Source organism: Cavia porcellus, unplaced genomic scaffold (genome assembly GCF_034190915.1).
Source record: "Cavia porcellus strain 051 isolate PalLab524CR breed Dunkin Hartley unplaced genomic scaffold, mCavPor4.1 scaffold_23, whole genome shotgun sequence".
Lineage (NCBI taxonomy): Eukaryota > Metazoa > Chordata > Mammalia > Rodentia > Caviidae > Cavia > Cavia porcellus.
In genome coordinates, this window is record NW_026947506.1 from 42168875 (window position 1) to 42192047 (window position 23173).

A 23173-nucleotide genomic window follows, 5' to 3' on the forward strand; every position below is an offset into this window, starting at 1 on the left:
AAGGCAGGAAGGCATGACAGCACAGGAAAAGTCGCTTATGCTATGGCAGCCAGGAAGCAGAGAACTAAGATGAACAGGAAAGTGGGAGATAAACTCTTCCAGGTCACACCGCCAGTCACTCACCGCTTTGAACCAGGCCTCACCTCTTAACATCACCCCCATGATTTAGTCACCTTCCAACAACCCATGCCTGTGAGTGCCTGGAACACTTGGGGAACATCTAGATATAAACCACAACAACTTCTGTCTCTCACCGTGGATGAAGAGTCTCTGAAAATCAGAGTCTTTCTTTGTTTTTGTTTTGGTAATGGGGATTGAATCCCGGGCTCTTGCTAATCTCCAGCTCTTTTTTAATTTTTTTGAGACAGGGTCTCATTAAGTTGCCCATGCTGACATCATGTGCTATGTCTATCCTTGGTTTTGACTGACAGCTTTGTTTTGCCATATTTGACTTTATTCTCTCCCCCCCCCAAAAAAGTAATAAGAACTAAGGAGTAATAAAACCCAAAATGTGTGGATTTTGTTGTAAAAAAGAGAGGGAAAAAAAGAGCTCTAAAGGATACAACAGCAAGTGTGTTTTGTTTTGTGTTTTTCTCTTTTTCCTTTTAAATAAAATTTAAAAAAAAAAAAGTTGCCCATGCTGGCCTCAAACCTGCAACTCTCCTGCCTCAACCTTACCTTACCTCGAGATTACAGGCATGTGCCACTATACCTCGCTGTCCATCTTTTCTAGTCCTTGTGCATTTTCATATTACAGTTGTCTCATCTTTTCACTTTCCAGCAATATGTTCTGCAAGCACTGGCAGCTGCGTGTTGATGTGTTGCCTTCCCTGATTCCTCCTCTCCCTCAGTGCCCTGTCCGGAGTGCACTAGTCCAACCTAGAGGGCCTGGCACATTTAAAGAGAATGGAGGAGGCCAAACTCACATGGGAACCGTAGTCATCAGAGTTAGGTCTTTGCATCCCAGGTCCCTCCTTTTTTATTGGTAACTGGGAGTTGCCAGCATCACTCTGCTAGTTTGCCCCCTCCCATGAGAAGGTTCAGGGAGACTCTCTGTGTTTCAACCCCACCCTGTGGACTGTTAAAGATGTGGACTGTTAAAGATGCTGTTTGTCACCAGAGTCTGACTGAAGACTTGTTCTTTTACTGTGCTTAGAGAGGCAGAGGAGAAGAAATAGCCCCTCCCTGGACAATGAGTGATCATGGTAGACACTAGAATTGTTAAATAGAAAGTCTTGTCCAAATTTACCATCAGGAAATCCTTGCAGGATTGTACTGCAAACAGAGCATAGTGATGCTCCCGTAGTCCCAGCACTCAGGAGTCTAAGGCAAGGGATTGCACAGCCCTGGAGCTTAAGGCCAGTCTGGGCAGCATAGCAAGACCCAGTCTCAAGCAAAAAAGCATTAAATTGTAAGAAAATGCTCATGGTGTTGGATGGACATGATCAATGCACAGAATATGTGCAGATGGCAATACCACAATTTTTATTATAATTAATAACTTTAATAAAAATTTTAAGTGCTATTGAAATGTAATTTGTAACAGCAAAAATTTCAACTCATTTCAACTGGCTTCACCTACTTTGTATTGAATCGGTTTAATAAATTATAGTGCATACATACAAAGTACTGGGTAGCCACTAAAAGTGATGATGTACAGAACTAGGCATGATGGTGCATCGCCATAGTCCCAGCTTCTCAGGCATTTGAGGCAGGAGGCTCACTGAACTTTCAAAGTTGAGGCCTGCCTGAGCAACATGGGGAGATCTCATCTCAAAAGAAAAACATAATGTCTTCTAAAGATGGAAAAAAAGATTACAGTGCATTACATAAAAAACATGTTTGTTCCATTTTTATATATAAGAATAAAGGTGGTGCCCTAAGGATTTGGGGCACTGAGATCATGGGGTGTGATATTTTATGGCAGATCTGTGTTATATGTTTTGTCAAAACCTATTGCATGTACAGCACAGAGTGTGAGCTCGGCTGTGAACTTGGACTTGGGGTGATAGTGACTGGTCACTGTAGATTCATCACTGGAACAAGTGTGCTTCTCTGCTGAGGGCTGTTAATAGCGGGGAGGTGGTTTGTATTGGGGACACACAGTATATGAAACTCTGTACAGTCTATTCAGTCTTGCTGTGGACCTAAAACTGCTCTTAAAATTGAAAAAAAAATTAATAAAAGGGAAGATTATATGTAGTAAGTGTTAGCCATGATGTATTTAGCAGTATAATAATATTATATTTGTATATGTGCTTTTCTATATTTTCCAGATTTTTAGCCACTAACATTTGGGTGTTTTTGTTTTTGTTTTTTGGTACTGGGAATCAAACTCAAGACCTCACACTTGCCAGGCAGGCACTGTGCTGCTAAGCTCTTTTCTTTACTTTCTCCTCCTCCTCTTTCTCCTCCTCCTTCTCTTCCTCCTTCTTGTTTTCTTCATTTTTCTTTTGCAGCATGGAGGGTTGAGCCCGGCCTTCACATTGAGTTGCATCCCCAGTCCTGTTTTTAAATTTTATATCCTGAGACAGGGTCTCACTAAGTCTCTAAGCTCGGACTGGGCTCAAAACTTGAGAGCCTCCAGCCTCAGCCTCCCAGAGTGCTGGGATGGTAGACATGCACTACCATTCCTGGATGTTATTTTCACAGAAAAAGATAGTTCTTTGTACAAGAAACCCTGGCTGCAGGTAGGCCCCTCACCCCAGGTGTCCTCAGTGGTGACACTGCTTTCTTCCCTCTCTCTGACAGGGCCACCTGAGTGAGGGGTATGGACAGCTCTGCAGCATCTACCTCAAACTGCTGAGAACGAAGATGGAGTACCACACCAAAGTGAGTCCCTGCGCACCTCGGGGAGTGTGCACCACGTGTCCCAGCCATATGGAGGCAATAGGGCAGCTGCAGTCAGGCCCAGGTGGTACAACAAGGGGATAGACAGGGCTTTGACCTGTGTACTCTGCACCTCCCATTCGCTTTCATAGTGGAGAACCCACATCCACCAGCTTGCCTTGGGGAGACATCACTGCCGCCCTCATTGCACTGCTAATAACAGTTCCTAATGAATATCCACATCAAACCTACTTCTCATCTAGGTCCGACTTGGTCGGTATCTCTGCATCCCTCAATGCAAGGAAACTGCTGGGGACCAGAGGGTGCACAAGCTAAGGAACCAAGGTCTGCTTCTAGGACTTCACAGGGCCGTGAAGTGGGAGAGGCTCACACTCTCCTTGGCCTGTAACAGCACGATGCCCTGGGTCAGGAAGAGCTGGTCCTTGTGACCTCCAGCCAGGTGCAAATCAGGTAGAGCAGAGGAGCCACCATGTGAGGGAGAAAACAGCTTGAGGCAGGGAGAAAATGGAGAAGGGAAGAGACAGAGGACATGCACTCGTGTTGGGGTCTTTGCGGGGGGCAGGGGGGCAGATGCTGGGAATTGAACTCATGACTTTGCACTTGCCAGGTAGGTGCCTGTGCTGTTAAGCTAAATCCCTGGTCCTCGTGTCTTTATCTCTCCTCTCTATGATGAATGTGAAGGGTACTTCTGACTCATTAGCACTGCTGTCCTCTGTTAACCTATTTGGACATCGTCTCATCCTTACAGCAGCAGCCATGTGGCATAGGTGTCATGTCTTGGGAAATGCTGTGTGGAGAGTGGTTGAGTCCCACAGCCCCTCATAGAGCTCCTCAGTGGTGAAGCAGGGATTCAAACGTAGGCTTGTTGAACACCACAGACATCCTGTGCCCTATGGTTACTCCTCCTCACTCCATACATATTGCTCAGTGGGCACCATGGGCCAAAACTAGGAGGCTCTAAAGAGAGACCTTGACCTCTAGTTTGTCTGGGAAGGAGAGGGGGTGGACAACAATAGCAGGAGGCAGGGCCTCTCTTGGCTGGAACTGGGCCTGGGCCTGGGCCAGGAGGGTCAAAGGCACAGCTGAGTCCAGCTTGAGGGCAGTGGTCATCTGTGCTGAATGGTGCTTTGCACCACTGTCCTCTGGTTGCTGCTAGTACTGAATCCAAGCAGGCCTGAAGGGGTGAGAATATAGGAGCAGAGGTTAGAGATGGAGATGAGCAGGACTGGAGACCCCTGGCCTGGGGTCCTGGAAGAACAGTGCAGGTATCCTGTGCTCATGTGTCCTCTATCTGTCTAGCTTCTAGCCATATGCAAGTGCCCAGTCCAGATTGGCTGAGTGATTGACAGGATGGAGGCCCAGAGAGGGGCAGTCCTGGTGACGGAAACAGGCTGGCCCTTCTCCTTTGATAGCGGAAAGAGGGAAGGAAGCAGAAACACTGGCGCTGGGAAGGGAGTGGGCAGCAGGGCTTGAGGTTTCAAGCTGAGGGCAGCAGCAAAGGGTGGGACCTGGGTATGAGAGTGGAACTGGTACCAACAGCCAGGGGCACAGGCAGGGGATCCATGGCAAGGACTGTTACGGAGCACTGTTCCAGACTGAATGTGCCCCCCACATTCATATATTGAAATCCCAACCCCCAGGGTGAGGGTTAAGGGTTTTAAGGTCATAGGTCATGAGGTCATTTCTCTTTATCTCATGAGGGACAAGGCAGAATGCTGCTCTCACCAGGAACCAGATCTGCCAGCACCTTGACCTTGGGCCTCAAAAACTGAGAAATCAATGCCTGTATTCAGCCCGAGCTGATAGAAATGTATGTGAAGGCCAGAGAGTACAAATGAATAGTGACACCAGCTGTGAACCCTTCTGTGGGGACATTTAGCAGCAGGTCTTAGGTGTAGAGTGTGTGATGAGCATCCAGGCCCAGCAGGGTTTAGTGGCAGTGTGGCAAAGATGGCTGCTTAGATGGGTGGGGAGTGTGAGGAGGACCAGGCCACTAGCCCTACGTCTTGATGGAGCAAGGAAGCAACCAGAAGGGAGCAAAGGAGGCTGGAAGAACAAAGGACAGCGAGGATGAGCCTCAGCTGTTGCGGCAGAATGAAGCACGCAGTGGAGAGGTCTCCAGAGGGACAGTTCCAGGTGATATAGCCAGAGTGATATAGCCAGAGTTCCAGGGTGTCTGTAGCCAGAGGTATTAGAATTGTACAGGCAAAGGTCCTGACCACAGTATACAAGACCCAGCTGCCATGAAGGAAGGGTGGGACCTAGCTGCCAAGGACTTGGGTGAATGTGATGTAGTGACCAGAAGGTGAGCCATGTTCATGGAGCAGAGAAACGTGGGGAACCTGAGGAGTGAGCGCAGCCCCAGCCTTGGTAGGCAGAGTGGTGAAGGCTGAACACCCACCCCTGAAAGACACCACAGTCCTTTTCAGGGCAGAGATGAGGCTGGAGGCGTCTCTGAAATCCCAAGACAACAGCAGGTTGAAGAGAGGCTGGCTGGGAGCCCTGCATGTGGGTACCTGACACCCAGGATGGTGTGGGTGGGTTGGCATGAAGGTCCCCAAAGATGCCAACAGTTCGGGTGGAGGAGGGAATATTGTGGCCCCACTCACAGGATGCAGGGGGAAGTGGAAGCCAGAATCATTTATCTGCTGCTTCCTGTGGCCTGGGCCTTCCCTGCCCATGGAGCAGCTGCCAGCTAAGACTTTCTGGTAGAAGGATGGAGGAGGGGACTTCCAAACTTTGGAGACCCAGCTATCCACTTCCAAAAGATGGAAAGTGGAGACAAGAGGTAAACTGTCAGAATAGTTCAAGGGTGTGTGTGTGTGTGTGTGTGTGTGTGTGTGTGTGTGTAGCCTGGCATGGATCCCAGGGCGTCATGTCTGCTTAGCAAGTGCTCTGCCACTGAGCTCCACTCCCAGCATCTGGGCCAGGGTTTTAAGGCCCAGCAGGCTTGTGGTGCCAGCTGGCAGAAACCTGGTACCTTTGTGTGCTTTGCATAGACAGATGAGCTTGTGGCTATAGTTGCACAGATTAACTATGAAGAAGTCACCTTGCCCGGTGTGCCCACACCTACAGCGGTACTGGGTCTTGCTAATCTCTCCCAAGGAAAATAATTCACAGATCAATTCCAGCCTCACTATGACAGGTCATTGCACAAATTCCTCCTCCATGCCTGCTGCCTGCAGCTCTAAGCTGCTATGGGTCTTGCACCCAGTTGGCCCGCTGTTTCACTCTGCACCCAAAAGCCACCCAGGTTTTTTACCCAGAGGGACCCAAGTCCATACTACAGCTCCAGGCTGACCTGCCTGTCAACCCAATCCCAGGGTCCTCAGTTCCCAAATAGGACCACTTCCTGCTTGTGGGCTGCTGTGAGGAAGGGAGGAGGGTGCCTGGTGGTTACGCAGTGTCCTGTGCCTTTTGCGCCTGCCCTCCTGGTCCTACTCCCCATTGTGCTGCCATTACCATACTTCCTGGCCCTAAAGTCCACTTTCCCAACTGGTCAGTCACCCAGAGCCTGATGAAAACCCACAAATGTAGCCTTGCCTACAGTCTCAAATGCAATGGGTCTGCCAGACGCCTGAGAATCTACATTGCTAACACTTTCCCTAGGGCCACACTTAAAGAACCACTACGTGAGCTTGGGCTAAGTAAGGAAAGATGATGGCCCCCTACTGCCTCCCTCTTGCCTCTCAGGGTTCCTGTCTCAGAGCATTCACTCTAGAGTTCGCTGGCCACCCATCTGTTACCTACACCTTTGTCCTGTGGCTCCATTGACTCCAGATAAACCATGTGGACAAAAAGAGTGTAATATAATATACTATTTCTCTCAACTTTGGGTGTGTATTGTGTGACTTTGCCTGCCTTCTAATTTCACTAATTATGTTTTGCAAAACTGAGAAGAGAATTGGTGTCTCTTGAGCTCAGCAGCAGCTCCAAGAAAGGGCAAAGGATAGTGGGAAACCAGTATAGGAAGTAGAATGGACCAACGATGAATCAGTGCACTCTGCTGTGTGAACAGTAGATGACCAACAATGACCACTGTCCCCTGTGGGAGTTCATTGTACTGTGGAGAGAGACTGCAAGAAGGAGCCCTCTCTTGGCCCAGAGCGGTCACACAGAACAGATGTTCTTTGCTGCGAGCCAGTCACGGACTGTGTGTGTAAGGTCGTGTGAACTGACCCCACCTGCCCGAGCAAGGTATAGATGCCTTTAGGTGTGTCTGGTGCATGCACTTGGTGTAGACAGCTTTCAACTTTGGCTTTGTTGGGCTCCAAGAAAACTCCTCACGTGCCCTGTCCTGACCTCTTTTCTCTGCTCCATTCTAGAATCCAAGGTTCCCAGGCAACCTTCAGATGAGTGACCGACAGCTGGATGAGGCTGGAGAAAGTGACGTCAACAACTTGTAAGCAGTGACCCTCATGCTCTGGACCCAGTGGGAGAGAAACTTGATTTTGTCACTTCCTGTTAGGATCTTAGAGGGAGGGCCTGATGGCCAGTGCAGAGGGTGGTTAGAGACAAAAACCACTCAGTGACATGGTCATGGGGTCACTTACTGCTGATACCACATCCAGAGCCTCTGCCTGTCTCATATGCCAGGCTTCCCTGTGTCACTCTCTGCACACCCAACCAAACACCAGTGCCCATCTTTCGTTACCTTTGCCATGCACTGTGGATTCTGTCTGGCTTGATCTAGTGGTCTTACTACCCATGAGGCTAGGAGCTAACTATTGAAGCTAGGATGTCCATGTGTGCTTGTACTTGTGCTCATCCGTATGCAGTGGGGGATGAAGTAGGAGTATGGGGTGGGGTGCGGTCACCAGGTGAAAGACTACAGGCCATGGCTTGGTGTTAGAGTGAGCAGCATTCAAGAGGCCCTGGGTCTGATCACCAGCAACACGCACACAAACATACCCACCTGCCTCGGGCCTGTGGAATTGACATCCTCTCTCTTCTTTGGTCCAGTTTCCAGCTAACAGTGGAGATGTTTGACTACCTAGAGTGTGAACTCAACCTCTTCCAAACTGGTGAGTCTCTTGCCTCCATCGCCTGGTTCCAGCTGGGTTCCCCAATTGGCACAGCTGGCACAGCTCTCACCCTGCTGTCACTGTGCACATGAGTGAGTTTGTTCACAGTTGTCTCTGCCACCTCGTTCCTCATGCCACGAAGGGATGAAGCTGCTATGTGTTTTCAAACCTGATAGTTTCATCATATTAGACAGGCCTCGCTCCCAAGGCCCGGGTCTCTGAGATCCTACAGATAGGTCTCACCTCTCTGACATCTGCAGTCTGTGACCGCAGCCCAGGCAGTCCTTTGCCTCGTTCTTGTCTCATCAGAGCTGAGGTCTTCCTCAGGTTTCTGCTCAGCATGTGTGGCTTATGTCTGCCTTTTAGTTGACAGCCAGGTCCCCAGGGGCAGCCCATGAAGACCTGCTTGACTGGCAGGGGCAGCTGTTGCCCTGCCAGGCTCCCTTCTGCAGAGGCTTCAGGTACTTCCTGACGCTTAGCTACTAATACTTCCCCACAAGCCTTGGCCTCTGCCATCTCTGCAGCATCTCTCTTCCCCTCGCCTTCCAGCTGGACTCTGCTCCTTTCCCTAAGGGACATAGGTAGTGCAAGTCCTAAGATCCACAGTGTTTCTAAATGGGTCTGACTGGAGGAGCAAGTTGCACACTGTGAGCATTCTTGCACATGCTAGGTAGCCTCTTGTTTGCACGTGTAAACTGTTGGGCTTGGGTTGTCTTGTCCTGAACTGCTTTTGCCTTGAGTGTGTTTAGCCATGCAGCAAAAACCTCTTGCAGGTGTGTCCTGTTGCAGCACTGGTTGAGGCCTACGACAGTACACAAGTTCCCTAATACTTCAGCCAATTAGTTCAGTACAGAATATGGGCAGAGGAGCACCAGAAACGGTGGGAAATTCTGAGTTGTGGAAAAAAAGAAGATAGCAGGCTGATGGTATTGTATTTGAGCAGAACCTTATGTACAAATCAGTAAAAAGGTGCAGTGTCTCACACCTGTAATCCTGGTACTCGGGAGACTGAGGCAGGAGAATTGCCATAAGCTAGCCTGGGCCATATAGGCTGGTCCTTTAGTGAGACCCTCTTTCCAAAAATAAATAAATAAATAAAAATAAAAGTCAATAAATATGTAAGAATAAAATACAGATTATGTGTGGGATGGGCTCAGCCCTATACCATTCCCAGTCAGGTAAGAGAAGCGGTGTAGATGCAGCCATTGTTCTTTTATAATGTGTTGGAAGTACTTGCACAAAAGAATTTGAGCAGAGCTAGGCACAGTGGTGCATGCCTTTATTCCTAGCACTTGGAAGGCTAAGACAGGAGAATCCCAAATTTGAGTCCCACATAGGTAACTAAGCACAGACCTTGTCTCAAAATACTGTAAAAGAATAAAAAGAGTGGGTATGTAGCTCAGTACCAAGACTCTGGGTCTAATCCCCAATACCTCCATAAAGAAAGCGTGAATGAAGGCTGAGTATGTAACGTGACCACAGATGGCCGCCCAACTTACAATGGGTGGATTCGGGTTTTCTAGCTTTTGTGGTGGTGTGAAACATACCCATGCAGCCAGCCTGTTTTCACTTTTCTCTTTTCAGTGTTAAGTGAATTACATGAGCCAGTCAGCTTTTTGTTTATTTGTTTGTTTTTGCCTTTTTGATACAGAGCTTCACTCTGCAGTTCAGGCTGGCCTTGAACTCACTTTGTAGCCCAGCCTAACCTCAAATTCACAGTGATCCTCTTGCTTCAGCCTCCTGAGCACTGGAATTACAGGTGTGCACCACCATGTCAGGCCATAGTCACCATTTTGTATAAAATAGGCTTTGCATTAGATAATTGTGCCCAACTCTAGAGTAATGTAAAAGGACCCTTCACACACTCACTAATAGCCCAAACTGAGCTGGGATGCACTATAGGTCACATGTATTAAACATGTTTGCCTCACCATATTTTATTTATAATGGATTTAACTGGGATACAACCTCATCGTAAGTTGAGGAGCATCTGTATTTAAATTGATTACAATTAAATAACTCTTAAAAGTCAAGTCCTAGCTGGGCACAGTGACACACACCAATACTCCCAACTACTCAGGAGGCTGAGACCAGAGAATTGTAAGTTAATGGCCAGCCTGAGAAACTTAGCAAGTCTTCATCTCTGAATAAAAATCAAAAGGATTGGAGGTGTAGCTCAGTGGTCAAGCACTTGCCTAGCATGTGTGAGGCCCTGAATTCAATTCCAGTAGCAGGAGAAAAAAGTCTGGTCACCAGTTGCACTAACCATACTTCAGATGGGCACATACTGAGAGCATTTCCATCATCACAGGAATCTACCTGGAGGATTCTGATGCATGCTAAAGCTTGACAGCTGCCAAGCTAGTGGACAGTCTCCAGCCCAGGTTGCATATTAGAATCACAGAGGAGTCTGGAAAGTACCTAGGCCTCAACCCTACTGCACACCAGTTCAAACGCAGTGGAGGTGTACGGAGCTGCAGGTAGACACCAGGCATGTTGCTGTATCCCCTCGTGGTCCTGATGAACCTCAAGATCAGAAAGCCCTGCACAGCACTCGGCTTCACATTGACAACAAATCAATTTAAATACAGATTCTCATTGGTCTCACGGAGGCTTATGCTCCTGTGACCACAGGCTCAGAGAGGTTGAGTTACTTTTCAGCAGCCATCCTGCTGTAGATGGTGCTAGGTGCTAAGGGACATCCCTGGAATACGTTGGAAAAGCAGCTAGCATCCCAGAAGATGGAGCAGGCTGTGGTTTCTTGCCAGCATGGAGCATGAGGAAGCCGGGAGACACGGATGGCTGCCTTGCAGTGACAGCTGCTCTTAATTTGTCTAAAGAAGAAAAGCTGCCTTTTAATTAGAACCATTTGAGGTTTTTTTTTTCAGCTGCCAGACTAACCCTGTTACATGGAGGCTGGGAGACACAACATGTGCAACTCTCGGTTTCCCTCCAGCAGCTCCTCCCTCAGGGGCACCTCAGGGAAAGTCATGTCTTTGCTTGCCATGCATAGAGTCCCCAGGGACAGTGGGCAGCTGGTGCAAGAAGCCCCAGGGGTGAGCTGAGGGTCTGCAGCCAAGCATTCAGTTGCTAGGCCCAGGGACTGTGGCAGGGGCTGACTGTGGAGGAATTTCAGGAGCAGCAAGAGAGTAAATAGCAGCATTTCTCTTGACAGCTCCCCCAGCGCCTGGATCAGTCGTGAGCCCAGTAGGTCATCTCCCAAGCCCTTTTCCTTGGCCCTCAAGGGCTTTCCAGTTGTCACCCAGGGCTCCTGAATGTGTCCCCCATCTTCAGTGCCCTGAGAGCCTAGTGGCAAGCCACAGCCAAATGATTCCCTTTTTTCTCTGATCCATGTCTGATACTCTTGCCACATATGAACTACTAGGATTGGCGGATTTGGTACTTCCAAAGTTTAAGGGGTTACCATCAGATTGCATTCATGCATGGACTCAAAATAGGCAAAATGGACTCTTAAACCAGGCTCTATCAGCAGTATTCTGAAGAAACCAGATTGGCTGGCTCCATAGCTCCTTCCTACCCTGAAAGTCTGGCTCCCCATAACCCTGAGGGCTGTCCTTGAACAGTAATCCATCTGCCCTTAGATCAGAAACTCTTATTAAGTAATGTGTTGGGTCCAAGGCTGGAGACTTAGAAAGCTTCTCATAGACAAAAAAGAAGGGAATCTCCCAGAGTAGTTGCTCTCCCAGCTTGCGAGCAGATCCCATCTTTTCCTGGGCTGTCACACAGGGCTCTAAGCAGAGTAGAGTCTTGCTCACCTGTTTATGACACACCTGGCATCTGGCCTCTCTTTAGCAAAGGCACTGTTAGACCATTGGTGGACTCTGGTGAGTCTTTGTCTCAGCTGACCACTTCGTGGCTTTGTGACTGCCTTCGAGTGACTCAAATTCTATTTCTACACCTGTGTAGTGTGGATACCTTTCCTGTCTCAGGAGGGTTGTAACAGTTAAATGACTTACACTAGAAAATGTATGTACTCAGTGTGTGCTGGGCCCCACCTCTGCAGAGCCCCTATAATTGCCTTGCCCTACTTCTTTTCTCCCCCTTTTGTTTCCCAGTATTCAGTTCCTTGGACATGTCTCGCTCTGTGTCAGTGACAACAGCCGGGCAGTGCCGCCTCGCCCCATTGATCCAGGTCATCCTGGACTGCAGCCATCTCTATGACTACACTGTCAAGCTTCTCTTCAAACTCCACTCCTGTGAGTACTCAAGATGCAGCCTCTTCATGCATCTTGGGCTTTGGGGAGATTGCAGCCTAAAGATGGCGCTGGAGCAGTGTATCCCCTCTCAGTACCCTCGGCTTTCTGCTTCTGGCACAAAAGGTGCTGGAGCTCCTGGCCACTGTGAGAGCAGGGCTGAAACTTTTACGTCTGCCAGCTGGTCCTCTGCTCCAGCACCACCATTCATTCCTCAAGGCACCATTCCTCAAAGCTGTGGTATATTCTAGGATCCAACAAAAGCCTGGCTACACCTGCGTGAGCTAAGGCAGCGATCAGCTAGCTCCATACAGATGGACTTTGATGCAAAAATAGGAAATGTGGAGCTGCTCAATAAATGGAGAGCTGACTGCTGGTCCCTAATGATTGTATAGAGATTTCTATATTTTATGCGCATCCTGTTTAAAATGATGTGTCTGGGCTAAACTCCCTGCTTTAGGATGTCCCTTGTAGGATCTGTGTCATTAGTGTACATTGCCATATAAATCTGACAAAGGTGGCACTTGAACCACACTCAAGGCAGCCATGAAGAGTATACTCACGTGGAGATGTGCATGATGCAAAACCAGGAAACACCAAGACTTAGATGAGTACAATAAAAGGTTCACAGCACTCAAGGGACAGAGCTATGCTTTACAAGAATGGGAGTGGGGGGAGAACAAGGGCTGCTCCACTGCTGTGGCCACTGGCAAGTAATGAATGCGGGTATCTGATGAGACAAGGGGAGCAGCATTTGATGGATCCAGCCAGGAAGATTAGGATTTGCCATTCAGGGATTAGAGAGGCTTTGGAGCAGTGGGTGTGCCTGGAGGGAGTGGAGAAGATGCGCCGAATACCTGGAAGAGGGAGACAGTTTCTGCAGTGCTGTAGACCGTAGCCATGCAGCAGGAGAGCACTGGTTTCCTGCAAGTTGGTGAGTTTTCAGAAGAGGCGAGTAATTGCTTAGATTAAAAGGCTTCTCTAAAAGCAGAGCGGTCCATGAGAGCCACACTGCTGGCCTCTGGGCAGGGGAACTGTGCAGCTGGGAGAGGGTAAGGAATACCAGACAGTACAGGTCCAGTGTCCCTTATCCAAAGTGCTTGGGGCCCAGAGGGTTTGGAATTTCTCAGGTTAGAATGTTTGTACAGAGTTTCCTGGTTTAGTGTTCTTAATACAAAAATCCAAAAGCTTAAAAAGATGTGGATTTCAGACCATTTTAGTGTCAGCATTTTGGATTTCTGATTTTCAGATAAGAGATTCTTTAAAAATAAACATTTTTGTTTCAGATATATAGAAGAGTAAGGCAATACAGAGAATTCCTATATACCCAATATCCATTTCCCCTCTTGGTTCTGTTGGTTTGTTTGTTTTTTGTTTGTTTTGAGATAGTTTTGTATGTAGTTCATACTGGCCTTGAACTCACTAGTAGCCCAGGCTGGCCTCAAACGCACAGCACTCCTCCTGCCTCCGCCTCCCAAGTGCCAGGATTATAGGTGTGTGCCACCATGCCTGGCTTGTTCACATTTTAGTGTGACATTTGTCACAACTAATGAACTAGTGTATCTGTGCTTTATTCAGATTTTCAGTTTGTTTGGTTTGTTTTTGTTTTGTTTTGGTACCAGGTATTGAACTCAAGGCCTTGCACTTGCCAGGCAGGAGCTTATGGCACTAAGCTGTATATCCTTGGCCCTGTTTGTTTGTTTTTTAATTAGTGGGATTTCCACAGTTTTCTGTCCTAGGGCCCCATCCATAGTACCACACATTTAGTCATTTTGTCTTTTTCGACTGTGGCATCTTCTTAGATTTTCTTTGTTTTTGATGAAGATTTTGAGTGCTGGTCAAATTTTTCTGTAAAATACCCCTCAATTCTGTTTTTTCTGACACTTTTCTCATGATATGAATGTGGTTAAAGATTCTTAGGTGAAAGTTCCCAGAGATAAAGTGCCATTTCGATGTACTATCTACCTCTGCCATTTAGAATGATCATACCTTATAGATGTACTTTCTGTTTATATAAAATAAATATCACCCTTTCAAAAATAACTAAAATTTAAATTTAAAAACTAAAAGCCAGGCACAAAGCATGCCCCTATCATCCCCTCACTCTGGGAGCTGAGGCAAGAAGACTGTAAGCTTGATCCCAGCCTGAGCAACTTTGCAAGATCCTGTCTAAAAATAAAAAGTAAAAAGGAGCTAAGGATGTAGCTCAACCCCCTGTATAGCAAAAATAATTAATAAATAAAAGAAGAGTTGTGGTCCATAGCTGACATGCACAAACTCTCAGAATTAGGAGGGAAGGGACCTCAGTACTGACTGAGGCCAGTGCTTGTGCAGCATGAGAGAGTTAGCTAATGACCAAGCAGCCCTGGAACCTAAAATGCACATCACACCTGTGCAAGGTCAGGTCATCCCTCTTCTGTGGTCCTGGACATGACTTCTATCTACAGTGCCCAGAGTGGTCCACCCCCAGCAGCAAGCTGACATGGGGTGATTGGCAGCATAGGCCTCACCCACACTCTTGCCCCACACCCCTAGTTACCAGACCTCAGGGCAACTCTTGGTTAGAGGAGACCACAGACCCAAACAGCTGGCCCCGCTCCGCAGCCCCACTGTGGCTTGCCAGCACTCTAGCCCTCCTGGCTCTCACAGTCCTTCCGATTTCCCCCAGGTCTCCCAGCTGACACCCTGCAAGGCCACCGGGACCGCTTCATGGAGCAGTTCACAAAGTAAGTGGCTCAAGCTTCAATTTATTTTTCTCTTGATGACTGTCTGCCTCTCTGGGTGCTCCAGGCCTTTGGTCAGCTTCTCTGTGTTACCCCTGGCACACTTCAGAAAATAGCTACAAGGGTAGGACTGCAGAGGGAAGCCATATTATGACCTACACCTACATGATAATATATCAATAGGTTTATAGCATTTTTCTGAATTTTAGTGCTTTGTAAGCCATTGGAGGAAAAATATCTGTTTCTTCAATCATTAAGCTAGTGAGTTGGATTAATCTCTAAAGTCTTACTCAACTCTAATGTGTTTTCCTCATGAGAGTATAGAAATTTGAAAGTCTCAGCTAACTCAAGCTTCATGATGTTGTCCAGTATTACATCTTTATATTTTATTTCATTTGTTATTTCTCAAAATCCAATGCCTGAAGAGTCTGTATTATAGTAGCAGGAGTTAGGGCGTGGTAAAGTTGGTGACATGACCAAAGACCTGGGAAAGCTTGCTCTTCAGGTCATTGCAATTGTTTGGGAATTCATTGTCAGGCTAAAGAACTCTTTTAGGACCCAGATAAGTTATGCTTTGGAATCATGTTCAGATGATAGTCACCTACCTCCTTAATTTGTAATTTGATTAATCATGGATAAAATGTTTTTCCATGGGAAACTTGTAAGACATAAACACTATTGTAGATTCTAGTATAATGTTGAAGAAGTATATTTTGCTTTCCATTGTCAGTGTAGACTGAATCTCAAACAGATTTTTAAAAGGATATTTGAGATTCTACTTTCTCAATAAAATCAGCATGATCTGTATTCATTTTGCACGTTGATAGATCTTGAGACTTCTTTCGTGACTTGAGTTGAAACTGAGCTTTGTCTGTCTTATTACTTCTTGGGCAGTTTTAGGTACTGTTCTGCTGCTGAGTGGATAGTGCCACACTGCTTAAGAGTGCTGGGGAGGCTGCTTAGATGCTCACTGTTTGTGAAAGAAGACCATGAGGGGCCTTTGTGAGAATTTAGCACCACACCAAGCAGTGCTTTTCTTTACACTGGATAATCTTGGTCAGATGACATGATTTTGAACATTTTTACTATGTATACGTTTTGTAAGCTTTTAAAAAAACTATGATGCGCCTTCAAGAAACTTACATGCAAAACTGCATGTTGCTTTTTCCCCTAAATTTTTTTGAGGGAAAAAATACCACTAGTAATCATCGCTGCTGAGATGGTCAGAAATGATGCTCTTTTTGTTTGGTTTTCTTTCTGGCTACTAAATAAGTAGTGTGAAAGACATAATAAAATAGTTTTGGTCAAAAAAGAAAGTCAAGAGAAATCTCCAATAGTTTGTAGTAGTGTTATTTAAACTTTAATATAAAGTATTTATATATTCCTTATGGGATCTAAATAGTACAAATAATTCCTGGGCCTACAAAGGGTCTGTGGTTGGGGCTAGAATTATACATTCTTATTTTATGGAGCATTTTGCCTGATTCTAGTTCATGTGGTCCCTGGAGCACATTTCTGAAAACCACCTATAGACAATATATCAAATCAAGCAATATCTATTTTGTCTCATAATACTTGTTCTGTATTGAAAATCATTATCTCCTAGTGCATGGATACTCCACATTGGGAGGAAAATTTGTGTATTGTGTCTGATTGGCTGCCATTCATATTAGTGTGGATCTTGCCAGTGTTAGATTTACTTTCTTTTAACCGGCAAAAATTATGATAAACCACATAGTTTCACAGAACAAAAACTGTGAATTAGTAACAGCAAGTCATAACTTTCAGAAGACTAACTGTTCCTATATTTACTTTGTCCTAGAGACATCTCTCTAGGGCATCTCTTGATTATATGTAATTTCTTGGAGAATGTAAGGGAAATGTAAAGAATTTTCTAATTGCTATTGCTCCGCTTATGCCAGTTGTATTTAGTGGAAGCCTGTAATAAAATAACCTTTTTAATCTGTGTGTTTCTGTTGCCAACAAAGATGTCATCTTTTGATCTTTGCTTTTGTTTACATGAAAATGTGTATATATTACAGAAAAGTTTTCACTTGTGTGACATTTTAATCTGTATCATGATTTTTAGTTTAAGTTTAAAAAACTGCTAGATTCAAATTTATCCTCATAATCATAGCCCTACTAAGCCGAAAACTCAGTTTTTAAAATAATAAATAAAAATAACAAAGCAGATGTCTGATATTGGAAGTAAATGATAATAATTTCTTAGGTATCTATTGATACTAATCCTTTATAGTTAAAATTAGTATGTTTTACAGTAGTATCTGGCACATATTTTAAGAATTTTGAATTTTGGGTTGTAATCTTTAAATCTCCAAAAATATGGCTCTTTGTGCATATGTTCTTGTTACAACCAAGGCTCCCAATAAGGAAATGAATAAATGTTGAAAATTTCTACTGTGGAGTTTTTTAAAGTGACTATATCTCATCTAGAAAGTTTGTCATGAATACTACTTTCTGTTAAATTAAAATCTGAATTTCAAAAAAAAGTGTATGGCTCAAGTGGGAACGGAGAGTCAAAACACACGATAAAATCAGTTAATGCACACGAGGGCACAACCCTTAGGGGTGGCAGCATCTGTATTTTAAGGTGATGATATGACAGAAGATGGTTAAGACAGCAGTAAGCCTCCCAGTGGCTAGGAAGTTACCGGGTCATGAGGAAATCCCATAGAAGGATCTAGAAGAGCGGACGGCACCTGTCGCACGTTACCTGCTTTATGTCAGGACAGCCTCTTCTGTGTTCTCGTCCGTGTTCCCTGGTTTGATATCATTTGCCTGCTGACAGTGCCCCAGTGTGTGTCTGCAGTCAGATCTTCTCAGTTCTAGTCTCATGTATCCTTTTTGACACCCATACACCAGATTTCAATCCCAAACTGAACTCTAGGTTTTCCCAACAAACCGTTTTCCTCCCCGTCATCTGCATCCGTAAATAATGTCACCATCCATCTAGGCCGGCGAGCTAAGGCACTGATTCCTGCTCCATGTCCAGTCCCTCCACAGGTTAACTGATGCCTTTTAAGTGCACCTCACTCCATCCACATTTCCATCCTTCAGCTATCACTGCTGCCTGCCGGGCCCCCCAGTACTTTCTGTTCTCTACCATTTTTCTTCCCTCCTCTGCAGTGCGCTTCCTTCCTGGTCGTCTTTTGTCATCCCAGAAAGGCAATCTCAGGCCCCCTTAGTCAAGTCACATTTTTTTTCTGCTGTCTCCTGTTCCTCCAGTTCCATCCTACCTTGTATCCTCAAGATCCCTGTTTGTTGCCCTCAGAAGTTCTTAGCACAATTTTATTTTGGTTTGACCATCTTATCCATTACTATATCCATAGCATCTGACAAACAGCAGTCAGTGAAGCATACAGTGCCTGGTAGACCCTGGAATGAACCAGTGCGCTAATAAGTCAGCGCGGTAGCCTAAGACAAACAGAGGAATGAATCATGCTGGTGCGTTTTAGGGGGAGAATGAGTGACCAGATGAAACGTATGGCCTCTCCCTAGAGTAAGCATCCCAAGAAGAGGGCAGGAATGGAGCAGGGAGCTGCAGAGGCTATCGTGACTTGGCACTATGGGTAGACGTTGACACTGTGGTTTCTCCTTTTAATTTCTTCTTTCTTGAGCACAGCTCCACAAGCCTGAACTTTAGTGTTCTTGCTGGTTCCCCAGAGAAAGCAGCAGCTCAGGGTTGAACAAACCTCCCATCTGCCTCATTCCGTTGGGAAAGCCTGGTACACAGCGGATAATAAATGACTTACTAAGTCCTGGGAGACAGGCCCTGGGGCTGATTTCCTGGAATGTGAAATTCCGGTAGCTTGCAAAAGCAGTGCAGCTTATTACTGTTGGCTCCCGCCCAGGGAGACAGGATATGTGGTCAGCTGGTTTTCTTCCCTTTGGTTTTTTCTAGTGTACAAAAACATCTCCTGTGACTAGCTACCTGCCTCTTTCTTCCACACAGAAGTGGCTGCTATCTGAGGCCTCACTGTCCTTGAATTAAGAGAGAGCAGCAGTGACATCACGGGGACACAGTTAAGCCTTGGCCCTGGGATCTGAAAAACTATAATGAGGTCCCAAGGGCTTTCACAGAGCTAAGCTAGAGAGGAGTCTGTTGCTACGGAGTAGCTGCTGCTATTGGGATCCATAATCCTCTTCATCTCAGAATGTATCACTCTGGGTACTCTCACATTTGTTGGTCTTCAGTGTTTTGATTCAAAAGAGGGATCTGAGAACAAGAAAAAAATTGCATTTGAGGGCTGGGAGTACTATATATGTCAGAAGGAGAGTGCTTACCCAGCATCCTGAGATCCTACATCCAGTATCCAACTCAAGAAAAAAAAAAAGTTAATTTCTTCATATCCACATTCATCTCTAAGATTAGGGCTCAATATAGACAGATGATTCCTCCCTAATAGGTGTCTACAGAGCAACTCCTCCATGCCTGGTTCTTTGATAAGTAGAGTCCCTAAGGGAAGTAAGTCCCTTCAGTCCCTAGAAACCTCTGGTCTAATGGGGAGATGATAGAGCTTGGAAGTCAGGTGGATTCCTTGAGATCTTTTCTTACAGCTTGTCCTTCCCTTTTTTTATGGCTTGTCCTCCAAGAAAGTCGATTTCTGCTGATGTTACTGTAAGCCAGGCTTGCATAGAAAGACAAGTCTGCCAGACATGTGCATGTCCTCAGCAATGAGACATTGGTTTTGGGATCATGAATTACTCTTTCCTCATCACTGGGTAACAGGACTGGCTGTAAATGACCCTGGTCTGTAACATCATAATTGAATTTTGGCACCATGCAGGACATCTCCTTGACATCTGTAACTTTGGGGTGGCCAAACTGGGGGCGGGGGGTGTCCCCTCCTTGGGGCTGCCCAAAACAATCACACTGAGGCCCTTCTCCACCCACAGACTGAAGGATCTGTTTCTGCGCTCCAGCAACCTACAGTACTTCAAACGACTCATTCAGATCCCCCAGCTGCCTGAGGTGAGTGTGCCTGGCCATACCCAGGCCCTGCAGGGTCTCCAGGTCTTCCTCTCTTGAAGGCTGGTGGGTCTTGACATGTGAGCACCAGCTCAGGATATGTGCCCTCTTCAGAACCCACCCAACTTCCTGCGGGCCTCAGCCCTGTCAGAACACATCAGCCCCATGGTGGTCATCCCAGTGGAGGCTTCATCCCCTGACAGTGAGCCAGTCTTAGAGAAGGATGACCTCATGGACATGGATGCCTCTCAGCAGGTGAGAACCCGTGGGAGAAAAATGTGCCCTTCCCATTGCCCCAAGTGCAGGGAAGAGGATGTGTGAGGCCTCGCCCAGGTGTACTGACTTGGACCTTCTCCAGCTCTTTTTTGTGGGTCTCACTGCATTGTGTAGGCTGGCCTAGAACTGCTGGGCTTAAATAATCCACCTGTCTCAGCCTTTCACGTAGCCAGGACTATAGATACACATCTGTGCATCCAGCTTTATTCAGTCTTCTGTTAACCAAGCATGAATGGAGGGATCACAAATGGGTCTGCAGCTAGTCATTGCTCATCTGACCACTTGCAGAATTTTCTGTGTCTCTGACTTGCTCTCCTCCTTTCTGGTCCCTGCAGAATTTATTTGATAACAAGTTTGATGACATCTTTGGCAGCTCATTCAGCAGTGATCCCTTCAATTTCAACAGTCAAAATGGTGTGAACAAGGATGAAAAGTGAGTCCATCCTGGGTTCAAGCACATGGTACAGATAAATTAATATGATCACAACAAGGTCATAATTCAAATACTTCATTTCTGGGCAGCTTGAACCACTGGTGATACATATATGACTATCCCATTGGGTGGATTTTTTTAATTTGATTAGTAAAAAGACTGATAAAAGTGATTAGATCCATTTGGGCCACTGGTGATATAAGCTGGTCTATGGGACAGTCATTCAGGTCCCACTCGTGGTTCAAACTGCAGCAATTTTGTTTACCACAATCTGCCTTCATAGCACTTACTGTAAAGGAATTCTTAATACCACATAAAGAATGTCTTGGGGCTGGGGGTTTGGCTCAGCGGCATAAGCGCAAAAAAAAAAAAGAATGTCTTGACCCTCAAATTTCACTATGATATACCTGTGGGTATTAGATTAGGGAACACTTAAGGAACAAATTGCCCCTCAGTATCTGGGGAGGGCTGAATCCAGAACCCAAATCCCTTATATATCCCACTTGCATAGAACTTACGCTCATCTCCCAAATGCTTCAGATCATTCCTAGATGACTTGCCAACACTATGTGAATAATCCTTAGGCTATGGGACATTTTCCCCAAATATTTCCAGCCTGCAGTTGATTAAATCCACAGATACAGAATCTGCAGCTATAGAGTCATCTGTATAATTTATAGTGTTGAAAAATTGTCCCCAAATGAGCACCAGCTTTTAACTTTCTCACCCAGTCCCCCAGCTCGCATCTAGAAGGCCCAGTGGAAGCAAACACGTTCTCCTCCTCTCCCCAGGGACCACCTGATCGAGCGACTGTACCGAGAGATCAGCGGGCTGAGAGCCCAGCTGGAAAGCGTGAAGACTGAGGTGTGTGCTGGGCCTCCTCTGCTTCGCACTTCGTGTGATAGGTTTTAACATTTCTAGGTGTCTTTCGTAGCTACATCCAGGGCAGGTTAATTAGGAGAAATGCCAAAGCCAAAAGAACCTCCTGTGGCATCCATTAGAATTCATTTCCATGACGTGTCCCTTTGGACAGCAGCTCGGCCAGGTGCTAGCGTCTCCAGTAGCCATGGTCACTACCTGCCTAGGAGGTGTGCTGCCAGAGTCCAGTTTTTCTCACTCGGCCTCACAGAGAGTTTCGTTTGGGACTGTGGTGGCTGTTTGTTGCTTCTGGTGCACTGTATGATATGTGACTGGAAAATACAGTGTTTTTTTTCCCCCTTTTAATTTACGCAGTGAAAGACATTGCTATGAATCCCACTCAGGATACTTTTCCTGTCTTCAAACACGCCCTGTCCCATCATTCTTTCCACCTTCTGAAGCAGTTCTGGAAGCATTCTTTCGTGTCACTAGTTGCACTCTCATGGCTGCCTTCTGTCCTTAATCAGTTAAAAACGTTTTCCTTCCATGGTCATTTTGTTTTTGAGGAAGAGCCAGAAGTCACATGGTACCAGATCTGGTGACTAAGGTGGAGGAGGGCACACCAGCCAGATTTTACAAGCCTGTCTGTGTTAAGTGACACTAGGCAGCAGCAGCATTCACCTCATAAACAAAAAAGAGGATTTCCAGAACTGTTCCGCACAGTGGCAGAAAGGATGAGTGAGCTTGAAGCAAGGAGGATTAATGGCAATGTGCCTTTGACTGTAATAAATGTGTTTAATTTAATTAATTTTTAAATTTAATTTGATTACAACTCAAATGTGCCTATGCCTGAAAGCTGTTCTGGTCAGAGGACTTGACCCTTGGGACCAGGCCAGCATCCTCTCCTTTCTCTGCCCAGATCGCCCAGGGCTATCCCCAGGACTGTTGGTGGTTTGAAATAACCAGAAGGCTCAACTCTCATGAGACCTTGGGTGCTAGCTGATTAAGAAACCTTCATATTTATAGCTATCCCTTAGTATCTATAGGGGCCTGTTTTAGGGCACACTGTAGATACTTAAAACCCAAGTACACTCAGCTCCTTTATCTGCCCTGGTATGCTGTTTGCATAGAACCTTGACACGTCCTCCCACTGGAGTTTAAAACATCTGTAGGCACTTTTACCTAATATGATGCATTTCATGGATAAGGAACCCATGGATACCAAGGCCAACTACTTAGTCAGTGTCATTGTCCTGCCCAGCACTCCAGTCCATGGCTGGCAGTGGCAGACCACTCACTTGGGTCCCTCTCACAGAGCCAGCGGGCCATGCTGCAGCTGAAGGGCCGCGTGAGTGAGCTGGAGGCTGAGCTGGCCGAGCAACAGCACCTGGGCCGGCAGGCAGCTGATGACTGCGAGTTCCTCAGGGCAGAGCTGGACGAGCTCAAGAAGCAGCGGGAAGACACGGAGAAAGCGCAGCGGAGCCTGACAGAGATAGAGAGTGAGAAGGGTCGAGGCTGGGCCTGAGGGCAGGGGCTGGGCAGGCTCAGGACAAGGAAGTGCTGCCAGGAACACCAGCTCCTGTCACTGGACAAAGGGACAGACTTGAGGGCGGCAGATACAGAGTCCTACGGGCCCATGGAGGCAGGAACTACAGAGGTGACAGTGGGGTAGCTGTCCTGGGCAGAGGACTCTCAAAGAGAAAGGAAGCAGGATGGAGGTGTGAGGAGAAAAATCAGCCTAGAAGCTGAAAACCCCAGTGACAGGAATGTCCCATACAGAAATGCCGAGAAGACACAAATTGGAG

General features: G+C 46.4%; 1 protein-coding gene across 5 annotated transcripts in view; it reads left to right on the forward strand.

The window, feature by feature from the left end:
* The window catches only part of Hip1 (huntingtin interacting protein 1), a 152179-nt gene that overhangs the window by 107481 nt on the left and 21525 nt on the right, over nucleotides 1–23173 (forward strand). For 4 of the 5 annotated variants that reach the window (XM_003470091.5, XM_005003670.4, XM_063234297.1 and 1 more), the window contains exons 5-14: nucleotides 2752–2832; nucleotides 7176–7252; nucleotides 7813–7874; nucleotides 11951–12091; nucleotides 14757–14814; nucleotides 19729–19804; nucleotides 19916–20056; nucleotides 20413–20510; nucleotides 21302–21374; nucleotides 22684–22867. In XM_003470091.5, coding sequence (XP_003470139.1) covers nucleotides 2752–2832; nucleotides 7176–7252; nucleotides 7813–7874; nucleotides 11951–12091; nucleotides 14757–14814; nucleotides 19729–19804; nucleotides 19916–20056; nucleotides 20413–20510; nucleotides 21302–21374; nucleotides 22684–22867 — 991 coding nt within the window. The remainder of the gene's footprint in view (nucleotides 1–2751; nucleotides 2833–7175; nucleotides 7253–7812; nucleotides 7875–11950; nucleotides 12092–14756; nucleotides 14815–19728; nucleotides 19805–19915; nucleotides 20057–20412; nucleotides 20511–21301; nucleotides 21375–22683; nucleotides 22868–23173) is intronic. The other variant, XM_063234296.1, reaches the window with a different exon arrangement.